At 36.2% G+C, this 14,992-nt stretch overlaps 1 protein-coding gene and 1 long non-coding RNA gene across 10 annotated transcripts; one reads left to right on the forward strand and one right to left on the reverse strand.

Moving 5' to 3' along the window:
* The first annotated feature begins 1,378 nt into the window (after positions 1-1,378).
* On the forward strand, positions 1,379-3,157 carry LOC147845435 (uncharacterized). Its single transcript, XR_015480377.1, has 2 exons — positions 1,379-2,628; positions 2,759-3,157. It is a non-coding gene; the product is annotated as an uncharacterized LOC147845435 (long non-coding RNA).
* txn2 (thioredoxin 2) lies at positions 3,028-14,738 on the reverse strand. 9 transcript variants are annotated; one of them, XR_015479672.1, is made up of 5 exons: positions 14,689-14,738; positions 7,958-8,217; positions 5,084-5,207; positions 3,498-3,774; positions 3,030-3,310 (listed from the first exon to the last, which is right to left on the reverse strand). XR_015479672.1 is itself a non-coding variant. In NM_205641.1 (4 exon segments), coding segments are annotated over 3 exon segments (501 nt in total). In that variant the 5' UTR covers positions 14,689-14,720; the 3' UTR covers positions 3,028-3,657.
* Positions 14,739-14,992: the final 254 nt, after the last annotated feature.

Genomic DNA, 14,992 nt, shown 5'->3' on the forward strand with positions numbered 1-14,992 from the left:
CATGATGTGACGCGGCTAAATGCACAACTCCGGCGAAAGTGAACCACAAACTTGTTAAATTAACTTTAAAGATATATTTAAAACCTAAAATAAACATTAAATATATTCAGAAATAAATTGTAAATTGACAGACTTTATTTCTGTGGTTTTCTTTTGGCGTTATTAGATTTAGCAACGATCTCAGAGTCTTGCTAATCTATTACCATGGAAACGAGCGAGAAAGGAGTACACCTTTACTGTTTCATTATCCTTGCAGACTGGTAGAATACATTTTAGTGGGGTAAAGCCTTTCAGCAGGACCATATAAATATAATTGATGTAATGTGTCATGTTTAATCTACGGAATATAAAAAAACAGCCTGCAGCAAATGGATAAAACTAACCTAATTCCGCGGGGAAACCGTGGACTTGGCAACCCTGAAATTCCCGCGTAAACTGTGCGCCACCCGCTGTTTCCTGAAGGGAGTTTGCAGCCATTTTACACACGGTTATAAATAAGAAAAACTAAGTAAACCAGCTTTATTTTTTTATATATCAGTTTTTTCTAATCAAAAAATTACTATACATTTTTACCATGATTGTACTATAACATGAAAAGGTATATTTAGAACTATATATGAGCAATTCCGTGCAAATGTCAACCTTGCCATGAAATTTTTTTTAGTTTTTACCAAAATACGGAAACCATTTCTGGGTTTTTTGTGTAAGCAAGTATTTTACAGTGCTTTAAAAATACTCAAAAATGCATCTGTCAATGTTTTCAAACTATTCTATTTGATTTACCAAAGTCACACAAATGGTAATTTCACATGCGTCACATCCATAACAGAGAGATGTCACATCCATAACGACACTTTTTCCTCAGAAATGTGAAAATATTAAAAAAAATAAAACCAAGCAATTTTGTTTTATAGAGAGCCGACTCTAATCCTTTTGATTAGCATTATTTCTTTTGGGTTGTGCAGTTTATTTCACATAATTTCTACAAAGTGGGTTGTATACTGTCAACTCGCAGACTTTTTTTGTCACATCCATAACGCATGCTTATTTTCCTCATTTAAAGTACAAAACACGTTTACAGATTGATATTTTTCTGCTCCCATAACTGTGTGGCTAGTTGCTTTAGAAAATATAATAAAATTTTTCAATATAATGTTAACATATACTTTATCTGTCAATTTATGTGTTGAGTTTTTACTGCAAATGTCACATTCATAAAGCTGGATTTGCTCATATGTTGATGGCAAATTAAAGGACTATTTCAATATCAGCTTGGCCCCAAAACAATGTCAATCGAAATGTATACTTTTAAAATGATAACAAATTATAAATAAATAATGTATTACTATATATACTTTAACACTGGTTTAACCCATTTGTCAGCAAGATTTCATCATTTAAAATAGACTTAAATGGAGTATGACCACGATTCTTGTGTGTTTCAGTGAGTGCAAGTGAGAATATAAGTGTTTTTTTATTTTGCACATATTTTTACATTTATGAATAGAGCTTTTTACTTGTTATGGGTTTGGGTAAAACTATTTCTATTTTTATTTGTAAAAAAACATTGTTTCCTTTATAATAAATAAATAAAAGGAGGCAATTGTATATGTATACATGTATATAAGCACACATAGACTCACTGCCCACTTTATTAGATACACATGTCCAACTGCTTATTAACGTAAATTTCATAACTCAATGCATTTAGGCATGTAGACATGATCGAGAGTCAAGAAGATCTGCTTCAGTTCAAACAGAGCATCAGAATGGGGAAGAAAGGGGATTTAAGTGACTTTGAACGTGGCATGGTTGCTGGTGCCAGAGTATTTCAGAAATTGCTGATCTACTGGGATTTTCACGCACAACCATCTCTAGGGTTTACAGAGAATGACCTGACAAAGAGAAAATATCTAGTGAGCGGCAGTTCTGTGGGCGCCAATGCCTTGTTGATGCCAGAGGTCAGAGGAGAATGGCCAGACTGGTTCCAGCTGATAGAAAGACAACAGTAGAAAAACTATAGCAGAAGAGCATCTCTGAACACACAACACAACACGTCCAACCTTGAGGCAGATGGGCTACAGCAGCAGAAGACCACAGCAGGTGCCGCTCCTGTCAGCTAAGAACAGGAAACTGAGGCTACAATTCACACAGACTCACCAAAACTGGACAATAGAAGATTGGAGAAATGTTGCTGCTCTGATGAGTCTCCATTTCTGCTGCCACATTCGGATGGTCGGGTCAGAACTTGGCATCAACATGAAAGCATGGATCCATCCTGCCTTGTATCAGCGGTTCAGGCTGGTGGTGGTGGTGCAACAGTGTAAAGGATATTTTCTTGGCACATTTTGGGTCCATTAGTACCAACTGAGCATGGTGTCAACGCCACGGCCTACCTGAGTATTGTTGCCGACCATGTCCATCCCTTTATGACCACTGTGTACTCGTCTTCTGATGGCTACTTCCAGCAGGATAATGCACCATGTCAAAAAGTGTGAATCATCTCAGACTGGTTTCTTGAACATGACAATGAGTTCACTGTACTCAAATGGCCTCCACAGTCACCAGATCTCAATCCAAAAAAAACCCCTTAGGAATGTGGTGGAATGGGAGATTCACATCATGGATGTGCAGCCGACAAATCCGCAGCAGCTGTGTGATGCTATCATGTCAAAATGAAGCAAAATCTCTGAGGAATATTTCCAGTGCCTTGTTGAATCTCTGCTATGAAGGATTAAGGCAGCTCTGAAGGCAAAAGGGGGTCAAACCTGGTACTAGTAAGGTGTACCTAATAAAGTGGCCGTTAAGTGTATACATGTAAATATATAGTACTTTGCTTTCCATGAATATTTAGTTTACAAAATCAAAAAGATTAACAGCCGAAATATACATTTTAATCACTTGTGACATTAAAAACATTTTTTTTGTCACCTTTGATCACTTTAATGCACCCATACTAAATTAAAAGTGACCTTAAACCTTCTGATCAGACCATTATTACAGAATATAAACCACAAAGCCGACATCTGTGAGTTAAATATCATACAGTTGCTTTATTTATAGCTCAAGTTGTCTAGTTTTGATATATTACAGTTTATCAATCCCATGCATCCAGCTCGAATTCACAGTCAGACTAAAAAAAAAGAAAAAAAGAAAAGAGAAAAGAAAGAAAAAGCGAAACAAACACACTCTTTCACATTAGTAGGCATTCAGGTGTAAAACAGAGAAAAGTCGCCCTCTTGTGGACCGGATGAACATTTACTACATCTGTTCTGTGGTAAACATCTGCTCCAGGTGTCCATACTCGGTCCTGGAGGGCCGGTGTCCTGCAGATTTTAGCTTCAACTTGCCTCAACACACCTGCGAGGATGTTTCTAGAAAGCCTAGTAAGAGCTTGATTAGCTAGCCCAGGTGTGTCTGATTGGGGTTGGAACTAAACTTTGCAGGTCACCGGCCCTCCAGGACTGAGTTTGGACACCCCTGCTCTAAACAAACACAAACAAACAAACACACACACACACACACACACACACACACACACACAGATATAATGAAGTGCAGCCGTTCCTGGATGAAGGTTTTCCGTGTCTGTCATTGCGTGTGATGGAGTTTGAGTGGCAGGTGGGCGGGGCTGCGGGCGGGCGGAGACTGACAGCTTCACTGGCCAATCAGCTTCTCCACAAAAGTATCCAACTGGTCTTCATCTTTGATGCCCACAAACTGGTCGATGACATCACCGCCCCGCATGGCAATCACTGTGGGGACCGCTGACACCTGCGGCACAACATCCAATAATAAACGCAGGAAGCTGACGCATGTGCAGCTCGTATAATTAATGAATAATTTAAATATTTAAATAGAGTGTGTACAAAGTACTCAGAGTTACACAACTGCACCAACAGATGGCAGTATAGGACTGGAAATAACTCATGGGGTGTGGTCAATAACCACTTCATCTAGTTAGCCTTCAGTTAGTCACACTGTTGTAAATCACGCGTGCTCGAGACGGAGTGAAGATTGTTCTTGGTGTTTGCTATAATTTGTGCTTATTGTGTGCGTTATTGACAAGTAATCTTTAAAGCTTAATGTTAGACTTATTATCAATATTTAGCTTGGAAAGACTCTCCTTACATTATATTACTATGAGGATGACTAAGCAGTTTTCTGCCTCAAAGGCATTCACTGTGAGCTCACTTAAGCTTACCAATACAAATGTTCAAGTTAACTCCAATATGTTGTTTGCATGCACTTTTCAACTGCAACGAACAGTACTTGATTTGTGAGTTAATTGGTGATTATTGTGACTATAAAACACATTAATGATGCCATTATAAACAATGTATGCTTATTATAACAGCGTCATCATGTTGATTTCTGTTGTGTTACACAATTTATATCATTTAAATGTCACATATATGTTTGAAATGTACATGATTAGTTTCAGTAATTCTCAATGTGTGGTAATTTGTATTTTCTTCATTTATAGGAAACCACACATACACACAAACACACCTATCAGCACACCAATTATAAATGCTTGGAAGTTCTACATCCATCAACCAGATTAAAGTTTGTTTTTTGAGAACTGGACTGTTGCACCTCTTTTTAATGGAAGCGCATGGCTGGAAAGCAGGAGCTAGTGTAACGCACACAGTAATAATCGCAAATAGAGTGTATTATTTATATTTTTTAAAGATGTCCATAATGTTAATTATTTTTATTTCAGGTTTAGATTAGGTGTAGCAAGTCAATAATCTGATTTTAAATTGAATTTAATTTAGTTTTATTCATATAATTTTTTTTTGTAACTATTTAAAGCATTTATAGATTATTTATTTATATTAAAGTATTATTAATACTAAAGCTGTTTTTAATTTCATGTTCATTTTTAGTCATTTGTTTTTGTCATTATTTTTTTATTACTCTTTAAGATTAATTTACTTCTCTAAAAGTTTCAGAAGAGCTTTATTTTTTTGTTTATTTGCCATTAATCTAGTGATGCAGGGAAATCTTATCTTATATGTATTTTAAATGTCCAAAATATGTTCTTTTACATTATGTTTTGAGCATGCGGATAGCGTACCCCATACTCGATGGCGAGGTCTGTGTGTTCATCGATGTCCACTTTGGCCATGGTGACTCGACCCTTCTGTTTGGCGATGGCCTTTTCCAGCCGCGGGCCGAGGATTTTACAGGGACCACACCATCTACAACAAACACAACACACAGCTTTATGAGAGATTCAGATTCATCATATATTTACAGAAACAGGTAAAGTCAGAGTTATTAGCCCCCCTTAGATTTTTTTTTTCTTTTTTAAATATTTCCCAAATGATGTTAAACAGATTCAGGAAATTTTCACAGTATGTGTGATAATATTTGTTCTTCTGGAGAAAGTCTTATTTGTTTTATTTCAGCAAGAATAAAAGCAGTTTTTAATTTTTTAAACACCATTTAAGGTCATTATTATTAGCCCCTTTAAGCTATATTTGTTTTCTATAGTCTGCAGAACAAACCATCATTATACAATGACTTGCCTAATTACCCTAACCTGCCTAGTAAACCTAATTAACCTAGTTAAGCGTTTAAATGTCACTTTAAGCTGTATAGAAGTGTCTTGAAGAATATCTAAACTAATATTATTAACTGTAATCATGGCAAAGATAAAATAAAACAGTTATTACAGATGAGTTATTAAAACTATTATGATTAGAAATGTGCTGAAAAAAGTCTTAACTTTGTTAAACAGAAATTGAGGGAAAAAATAAACGGGGGAAATAATTCGACCTCAACTGTATATACAGTATTGTGAAAACGCCTCGGTCTAGTAGTATTTTCAACTGATAAAAATGGTTTTATGTAAATAGAAATATTCCTGTTTTTAAAAATACTTAGAAAGTCTAATAATTCTGAAATAAATCTTTTGAGTTTAATCTGACTTGATTATTACAATTAATAGCAAAAATAATGTTGGGAAATGTAAGCTGATATTTCCTAACTGATACACTACAGCAAAGGACAAAACAAAACATTTTTAGCTGGTAAAAGACTAATTTAAAGAACTAATAAACATATACAATACGAATCATTTCTAATGTCATAACTATAATAAAGATATAATAATCATGATATAATCATAGTATTTAATTTTATTATTATACAGTTAAAGTCAGATTTATTAGAGACTCTGTTTATATTTTTTCCCAATTTCTGTTTAACGGAGAGCAGATTTCTTCAACACATTTCTAAACATAATAGTTTTATTAACTCATCTCTAATAGCTGATTTATTTTATCTTTGTCATAATGACAGTAAATAATACTAGACTAGATATTCTTCAAGACACTTCTATACAGCTTAAAGTGACATTTAAAGGCTTAACTAGGTTAATTAGGGTAACTAGGCAGGTTAGGGTAAGTAGGCAAGTTATTGTATAACGATGGTTTGTTCTGTAGACTATCAATACAAAATAAATAGCATTAAGGGGCTAATAATATTGACCTTAAAATGGTGTTTAAAAAAATTAAAAACTGCTTTTATTCTAGCCGAAATAAAACAAATAAGACTTTCTTCAGAAGAAAAAATATTATCAGACATACTGTGAACATTTCCTTGCTCTGTTAAACATCATTTGGGAGATATTTAAAAAAGAAAAAATAAATGAAAGGGGGGCTAATAATTCCGACTTCAACTGTATATCACCATCATACTATTAATTGCAAATAATTTCATCCAGATTGCAAGTTCGTACAGTACATAAAAAAGTTTATATTTCATATATTTATTATATAATTTGTATATAAATACACTTCTATTTGAAAAAAAATTATTATTATTAATAATATTTAAATATGAATATTTGTAAATAATTTATAACATATAACAATAATAATTTATCATTTATAAAATATAAAAATGTAAATATATCTAAGTATTTGTATTAACATATAAATAAGCATAGAAACATATATGCGCACACACATTATGTAAACACAAACTTTTAGTTTGGATGCAATTAATCATTTGACAGCGCTAATAATATTCATTTCAAAATATCAATCAATATTCATCAGGCCAAAATATTTTGTTACCATAGCAACTATAGAATTACCACAACAGATTAATTACTATAGTTGTTGTGTTACCATAGCAACTATGGAATAACCCTGACAGATTATTTGGTTTAGTTGTTGGTGTGGTACCATAGCAACTGTAGATTCACCACAACAGATTACTATAGTCGTTGTGTTACCATAGAAACTATGGAATCACCCCAACAGATTAATTACTATAGTTTTTGTGTTACCATAGCAACTATAAAATCCCCACAACAGATTACTAGACATTGTGTTACTATGGCAACAATAGAATCACCGCAATATATTAACTACTGTGTTTGTTACCATAGCAACTATAAAATCACCACAACAGATTACTATAGCCGTTGTGTTACCATAGCAACTATGGAATCAGTACAACAGCTTAATTACTATAGTTGTTGTATTACCATAGCAACCATAGAATTACAAAAAACAACAGATTAAATACTATAGTTTTGTTGCCATAGCGATACAAATGAACTTAATACAAATGAATACAGTATTTTTTCATGTGACTATATACAGTTTAAGTCAAAATTATTAGCCCGTCAGAATTATTACCCCCCCCCCCCCATTTCCCCCCACTTATTCTCTTAGTGAAAAATATAGCTTAAAGGGAATAATTATTTTGACCTTAAAATGTTTTTTTTAATTAAAAACTGCTTTTATTCTAGCCGAAATAAAAATCTCCAAAAGAAAAAATATAATCAGACACACTGTAAAAAATTCCTAAATCTGTTAAACATCATTTGGGAAATATTTAAAAAAAAGAAAAAAATCAAAGGGGGGCGAATAACTCTGACTTCAACTGTATTTATTGTTGTGTTGTTGTTTTGATGAAATGATCGTCTACGTACTGAGCGTGGAAGTCGATGAGCACGGGCAGCTCGCTGTTGATCACCCTCTCTGTAAAGTCGTCGTGATCCTGCACGTTAAATGAGACACTTCTGTTGGTGATGTATGGGAGTCGTGGGATCGAGCGTGAGAGGAGAGGCGGTGCGGCACGAAAACAGGAGGAGAACGAGGACCTGCTGGAGCTGCTGCTGGGGAGAATGAGGATGCGCACATCCTTCACGGAGATGCGAGAAACTCTCCGCGCGAGCAGCCGGAACGCCATCTGAGAAACACAGAGAGAGAGAGAGAAAGAGAGAGTTAAATCATCAGAACACACAACATCTATTATTCAGTCAGTAAATAAGAACAACAGTGACAAGGTGGCTTAGTGGTTAGCACTGTCACCAGGGCCGGAGCAAGCTGAACTGCCGCTCTAGGCAGAGGACGATCACGCCGCCCTCAACCCCAATGTGAAAACGAAAGTGACTGGTTATGAAAATGAAGTGAGGTGTTGCGGACCTCTTTTCTGCCGCCCTATGCGCGGATATAACTGAGGACGCGCGGATGCTGAGGGAGGGAGGGAGGTGTCGCTGACGCCGCCCTCTCTATTCTGTCGTCTATGCGCGAATATATCTGAGGACGCTGGTGGTGAGGGAGGTGCCGCGGACATAACTGAGGATGCGGGTGGTAAGGGAGGTATCGCGGACGCCGCCCTCTCTATACTGCTGCCCTAGGCGGCCGCCTAGGTCACCTCAATGGACGCGCCGGTCCTGACTGTCACCTTACAGCAAAAAAGGTCACTGGTTTAAGTCTCAGCCAGTTGGCATTACCGTGTGGAGCTTGCATGTTCCCCCACAGTCCAAGCACATGCGCTGTAATTGAATTGGCTAAACTAAATTAGCCATAGTGGATGAGTGGTGTGTATGGATATTTCCCAGAACTGGGTTGCAGCTGGAAGGTCATCCGCTGTGTAAAACATTCTAGAAAGGTTGGCAGTTCATTCTGCTGTGGCAACCCCTGATGAATAAAGGGACTAAGCTGAAGGAAAATGGTAATTAGGAACAAACAAGTTCACTGATGCTGATCATATTTTAAAACGTTCAAAGTCATATTTGTCTAAAGTACTTATTGGCATGTTGAAGATTTAAAAATCAAGACATGAGGAAAAATAGGTCCTAACTTCTCTTATTTTACAGCATCTACTTTATTAAAATGTATTAGCACGTTTCGTGACATTAAAATAACTAATAATAAATGAAAAAAAAGTCTAATATGAAGGTCTTGTTTTGTGATACAGTGCATTCAGTTTTGATAGCGCTTCACTTTTTCCACGTTTTATGTTACAGTCATATTCCAAAATGGATTAAACTCATTTTATTTCCTCAACATTGTACACACAATCCCCGATAATGACAATGTAAAAAATATTTTTAGAAATTGTTGCAATTTATTCCAAATAAAAAAACTGTAAATAATCATGTACATCAGTATTCACAGCCTTTGCTGTGAAGCTCTAAATTGAGCTCAGCTACATTCTGCACAAGGCTGGGGAAGCTTACAGAAACATTTCTGCGGCTATGAAAGATGAATGCAGCAATGTACAGAGACATCCAAAATGAAGACCTGCTTCAGAGTGCTCGACCTCAGACTGGGGCGACGGTTCATCTTTCAGCAGGACAATGACCCAAAGCACACCACCAAAATATTAATGGAGTGGCTTCACAACAACAAAGTAAATGTCATTGAGTGGCCCAGCCAGAGCCCAGACCTAAATCCTATTGAACATCTCAGGAGAGATCTGAAAATGGCTGTACATCGTCGCTTCCCATCCAACCTGATAGAGCTTAAGAGGTGCTGCAACAATTCCCAAAGACAGGTATGCCAAGCTTGTGGCATCATATTCAAAAAGCTTTGAGGCTGTAATCGCTGCTAAAGGTGCATCAACAAAGTGTTGAGCAAAGGCTGTGAATACTGATGTACATGGGATTCTTCAGCTTTTTTGTTTTTAATAAATTTGCCACAATTTCAAAAAACTCTTGTTCCACATTGTCATTATGGGGGATTGTGTGTAGAATGTTGAGGAAAAAAATCAATTTAATCCAGGCTGTAGCATTAAAACGTGGAAAAAGTGAAGCATTGTCAGTACTTTCCAGACGCACTGCAAATAAAAATAATATAGACTGTAAAAACATAAAAATAATAAATTAAAAACTTAAATTTCACCAATTGTTTACTATTATTTTAAAGACTTCAAACAAAAATGTAAATAAATCATTTCCTGATTTTTAAAATGAATTAAAACAACTTCTTTTAAATATAAAAATGAGGCAACATCAATATATATTAAATAATTATTAAACAATGAGCAATTCCAGCGTTATGGATGCGACATTTGCAGTAAAAACTCAAAACATAAATTGACAGAGAAAGTATCCGCCTGTTAAGTGTGACGTCACGCGAAGCGGCTTCCAGGTCCTAGCGCTCTATTCAACTGAATGGGGAGATTCATGAAATGATAATAATAAACGTTTACAAAGCGATTTAATACTTTCGAAAATCACGATGGCAGTATATATGTCCATGTCTAATATCCGATGGCCAGAAAGTTATTAATTTTTTTATAAATTGTTAAATTTTTGGTATTTGTTATGCAGCAAGCCCAGAGATTGTTGTGTACACTATGACTTTATGTAAAATTAACTTTAATGTGTGATAGGAATAAAACGTGATCATAAACGAATGATTTCTCCACTCAAATGAGTGGCGGCTTGGACCTGGAAACAGTATTACATACGTCACAAACACGTCACCACTTAACAAGCGGATAAGTTTACATTATATTGAGACATCTCTTTATATTTTTCAAAACAACTAACCTCAGAAATGTGGGAGCAGAAAAAAAATCAATCTGTAAACATTTATTATGTTTTAAATGAGGGAAATAAACATGCGTTATGGATGTGACAAAAACAGTTAGCGAGTTTACAATATACAACATACAATGTAGAAATCCTGTGAATTAAACTGCGCAACCCAAAAGAAACAATGCTCATCAAAAAGATAAGAGTTGCTCTCTATAGAACAAACATGACTGATTTTATTAAACTTAACATTTTTGCATTCATGAGGGAAAAGTGTCGTTATGGACGTGACATCTCTCCGTTATGCATGTGAGCGATGTGAAATTGCCACATGTGTGACTTTGGCAAATCATATATAATAGTTTGAAAACATTGACAGAGACATTTCTTATATTTTTAAAGCACTGTAAAATACAAGCCTACACAAAAAACACTTGCTACTTTGTCGAAAACTTCATTTTTTTCATGGCAAGGTTGACATTTGCATAGACTTGCTCTAATATCATCTACTGAACGCAAGTTAACACAAAGATTTGAAAGCATACATAAAATGAAGGCAACGAAATCAAACAAACACAGTAAAAATAGACAATAAATGATACGATTCACATCAATGCACGATGAATGTGTTACTTAGAGATATTAAGTACAATAAACTACTTTTATACACAGCACTAGTTCTTCCATTTCTCTTATACAGACAGACATTGAGGTAAAGTTGGTCTTATATTCGCACATTAGTTCATTTAGAAGTCTCTATATTGTTTACTTTGAATATTCGATGGGAGTTAGCGTGCAAGTATGACTTCTACACAGCATTAACACGATCTATTTCACTGTGAACACTGCTGTATATTGATAGTCAGTGGCTGCTAATATGATTTCCCTATTTAAAATTTGCCAGGAAGCCTTTTCTGAAATTATGTTATCAAGGAGACAGTCTGAATAACCGATGTAACGTTCGCTTGCAGAACGTATTTTGGATAAGTGTGTGCGTTCGTTTGTATGTGGGTGTGTCGTTTCATGCATGTGTTACAGGTACGAACGGCATTGGAGGATCCGCATTTCGTGCTGATGACGTTGGCCGCTGACGCTGGGTTTGCGCCACCAATCGCTGGTTGGCGTAGCGTTTAAAAGCCGAGCCCAAACTGCAATGGCGATCTCTCTCTCTCTGTCTCTTTCCTTCTCGCCACTTCTCGCTCTTATTCTTTCTGTGGGTCTCTGTGAGGACAGTCTCTCTTGCGAGGGCTAGTCTGAGAGAATGTGTTTTGCTTGTTTAATGCTCTTGTCTAAAGTTTGCGATTTAATAATGCTTGTGAAATTGTCCAGTTAACTGACATGTTTGAGTGATGCCTCGGAGAGGTGTAGGAGTGAGTAAGTCGCGCGATATACATATACAACACTCAGATTGATATTCTGTATTAGTTCACTAGTTTCAGGAGAATGTGCTGTTTTCTGTATGTTTTGTTTTTAGTTAGAGCAGTTTAGTTAAGACGTTTGGTGCGTTGAAGATGTTTCTTTTCATGCTTTTCTTTTCATATTTAGTTCAGTTTGGTGAAAACAGTTACTGAGTTTTGTTATATTTATTTCTTTGATTTAAGCACATTCAACTACTTCCTCTCCCCCCAGGTAATTCATCATTTAATCATTGTAAATATTTTTCTTTCACTGTATAATATATTTTCACTGGTTTCATTGGATGTATGGGCAATAAATAATTGCAGTGATTATTTGGTTTTCAGTTTATTTCTTTCTCCATCCGCTTGTCACACACATTAAACTAATGTATGTTATGTCATCTACTCCAAATTTAATATTAACATCTAAAAGGACGTAACAACTGAATATAACACCAACTTTACCTCTATACAAACATAGAGGTGAAGTTGGTTTTATATTCGAATATTCAAACTTTCTCCTTAATAATATAATTTCAGAAAAGTCTTCTTGGCAAATTTTAAATAGGCAGGGTTCAACGCTAAGGATTTTTCCTACAGGCCCGATTGGACCAGTGGCTCAGATTTTTACTAGTCCTGCCAAAATTTTCACTGGCCCACCAAAAAAAAGTTAATTGCAATTTCTCAGCTACATATATTAAATAACGTGTCACAAAATATTATCTTTGAATTTAAATATTTGAAAAATGTTAAAATATTTAGCAGTAAAATATAGAGTGTGGAAAATGTGCAGGTATTTTATTGCAAAACAAAAGGTGGCTGACTCAAAAGAGGCGGCAAACTAAGCAAAACATAACTTAATTTTGTTCATCGTGTTGTACCCATGTCAATGTTTCCACAACGTTAGAAGCACACGCTTTCTTTTATGCCTGCTTCAGACTGCGTGATTTTCGCCCCGATTTTGGCTCGCCGACAGGTTTTGAGAAATCGCCGACAAATGCCTTAAATCACAGGCAAATCGCTGCTCATGCACGTGAGTGACAATCACACAGTATGAACGATCAAAGACGCGATCTGAGAGAATCGCAGATGAGTTGCCGATGCCTGTGAGATATTTGGCGTGCTGAATATCTGGAGCTGTCGCGATTCAAATCATGCCGTGTGAATTGAGTTTTGACTGAAAATAACATCAGCGATCGCCTACAGCCAATGAGAGAGCGGCATTCACTTGTGTGTGTGTATACCTACTGCAGGCCAGCGGGGAGAAGTTAAAAGCGCTCTTTTTCGGTTTATTTGAACCCACGAAATGGAGGAAAAACTAGTGGAGGTTTGACAGGACTCAGGAGCAAAAGTGTCTGTTTGATGTTTCATACAGAAAGAAATTAGTTTATTATGAATGTTGAGGAGAAATAGCTAATTCCCTTTAAACCCAGGTGAGCAAACATGTACATGTTCTACCCCATTAAAGGCTTCTGTCTCGTTATGTAGTTAATAACAAAAGATAGCCTACTCTACGTGTTTTTGGCTGTGAGACGTAGTTTGGACGAAGTTGTCGGCGATTCTCCCTATAGTAAAGTCATGCAATGTGAAAGTCCCTGTCGCCGATCCATCTTGCAGTGTAAACAAAGCAGCGACGAAACGCTGGCCCAGATAGTCATGCAGTGTGAAAACATCTGTGACACGACTACTCTGAAAATCATGCAGTCTAAACTCGGCATTAGCCTCATAATTTGATGTTGCGGTTATGTTGCCGTCTTTTAAAATTTAGTGACAAGGCAGCACTGTCCTGATCGGGTCACTAACGATTCTGTCCACTGTCCCGAGCATCTCTCACGCTGGCCCCGGGCAGTGCCTATTGTTGAGCCCTAATAGGCAAATCATTTTAGCAGCCAATGAGTACAGCAGTGTTCACAGTGAATTAGATACTGTTAATGCTGTTTAGAGTCACACTTGCATGCTAATTCTAATCCAATATTCAAAGTAACATTGTAGACATTATAAAGACTGATAAATAAACAAATCAGCGAATATATAAAACCAACTGTACCTCTATTAGACAGACAGACAGAGATAGACAGACAGATAGAGATGTGTTTAGTGTTTGTTATACCTGTTATATATGATGGCTAATCGATACCTATTCATGATTCTTCATTGATCAGTACATTAGCGGATCAACAACAGCATTTCACACGAATATAAGACAGGAAAGCAGCTGATGTTCACTCTTATTGAGTGTGTTGACACACTCAGAGTCTCTATAACCTGTTCACTCGTCTCATATGTGTGTGTTCATCATCTTTTATCTGTGGTTGTGTAAATCCGTGTGGTTTTTAACCTCCACGTGACTTTGAGCTTCTGCTGTTTCACGTGTGTGTGCTGTGAGTCCGGCGCGCGCATAAACCCGTGAGCTGTAATGGATTAAAGCGGATTATTTGTGTTTTCGTGTTGTTTTGTGTGTTTGCTACAGTTACGACACATTAAATAAACTCTTACCGTGAGCTCGAGAGTCCTCTGGTCTCACGGACCGGTGACGCACTTCCGCTCACGTGGACGAGCAGCTGCTACGACGCAGCGACATGCCGCGGCGCGGAGAGTCTGCGTGAAACGTTGATATTGAACTGTACAATGATAAATAAATAAATAAATAAATAAATAAATAACATCTGACTCTAGATAAAATCTTGAAAAACGGTGATGTTTTAAATGCAATAATAATAATAATAATAATAATAATAATGATAATAATAATAATAATAATAATAATAATAATAATAATAATAATAATAATAATAAAATG

This window comes from Danio rerio, chromosome 3 (genome assembly GCF_052040795.2).
Source record: "Danio rerio strain M-AB ecotype USA chromosome 3, GRCz13ab, whole genome shotgun sequence".
Taxonomy (NCBI): domain Eukaryota; kingdom Metazoa; phylum Chordata; class Actinopteri; order Cypriniformes; family Danionidae; genus Danio; species Danio rerio.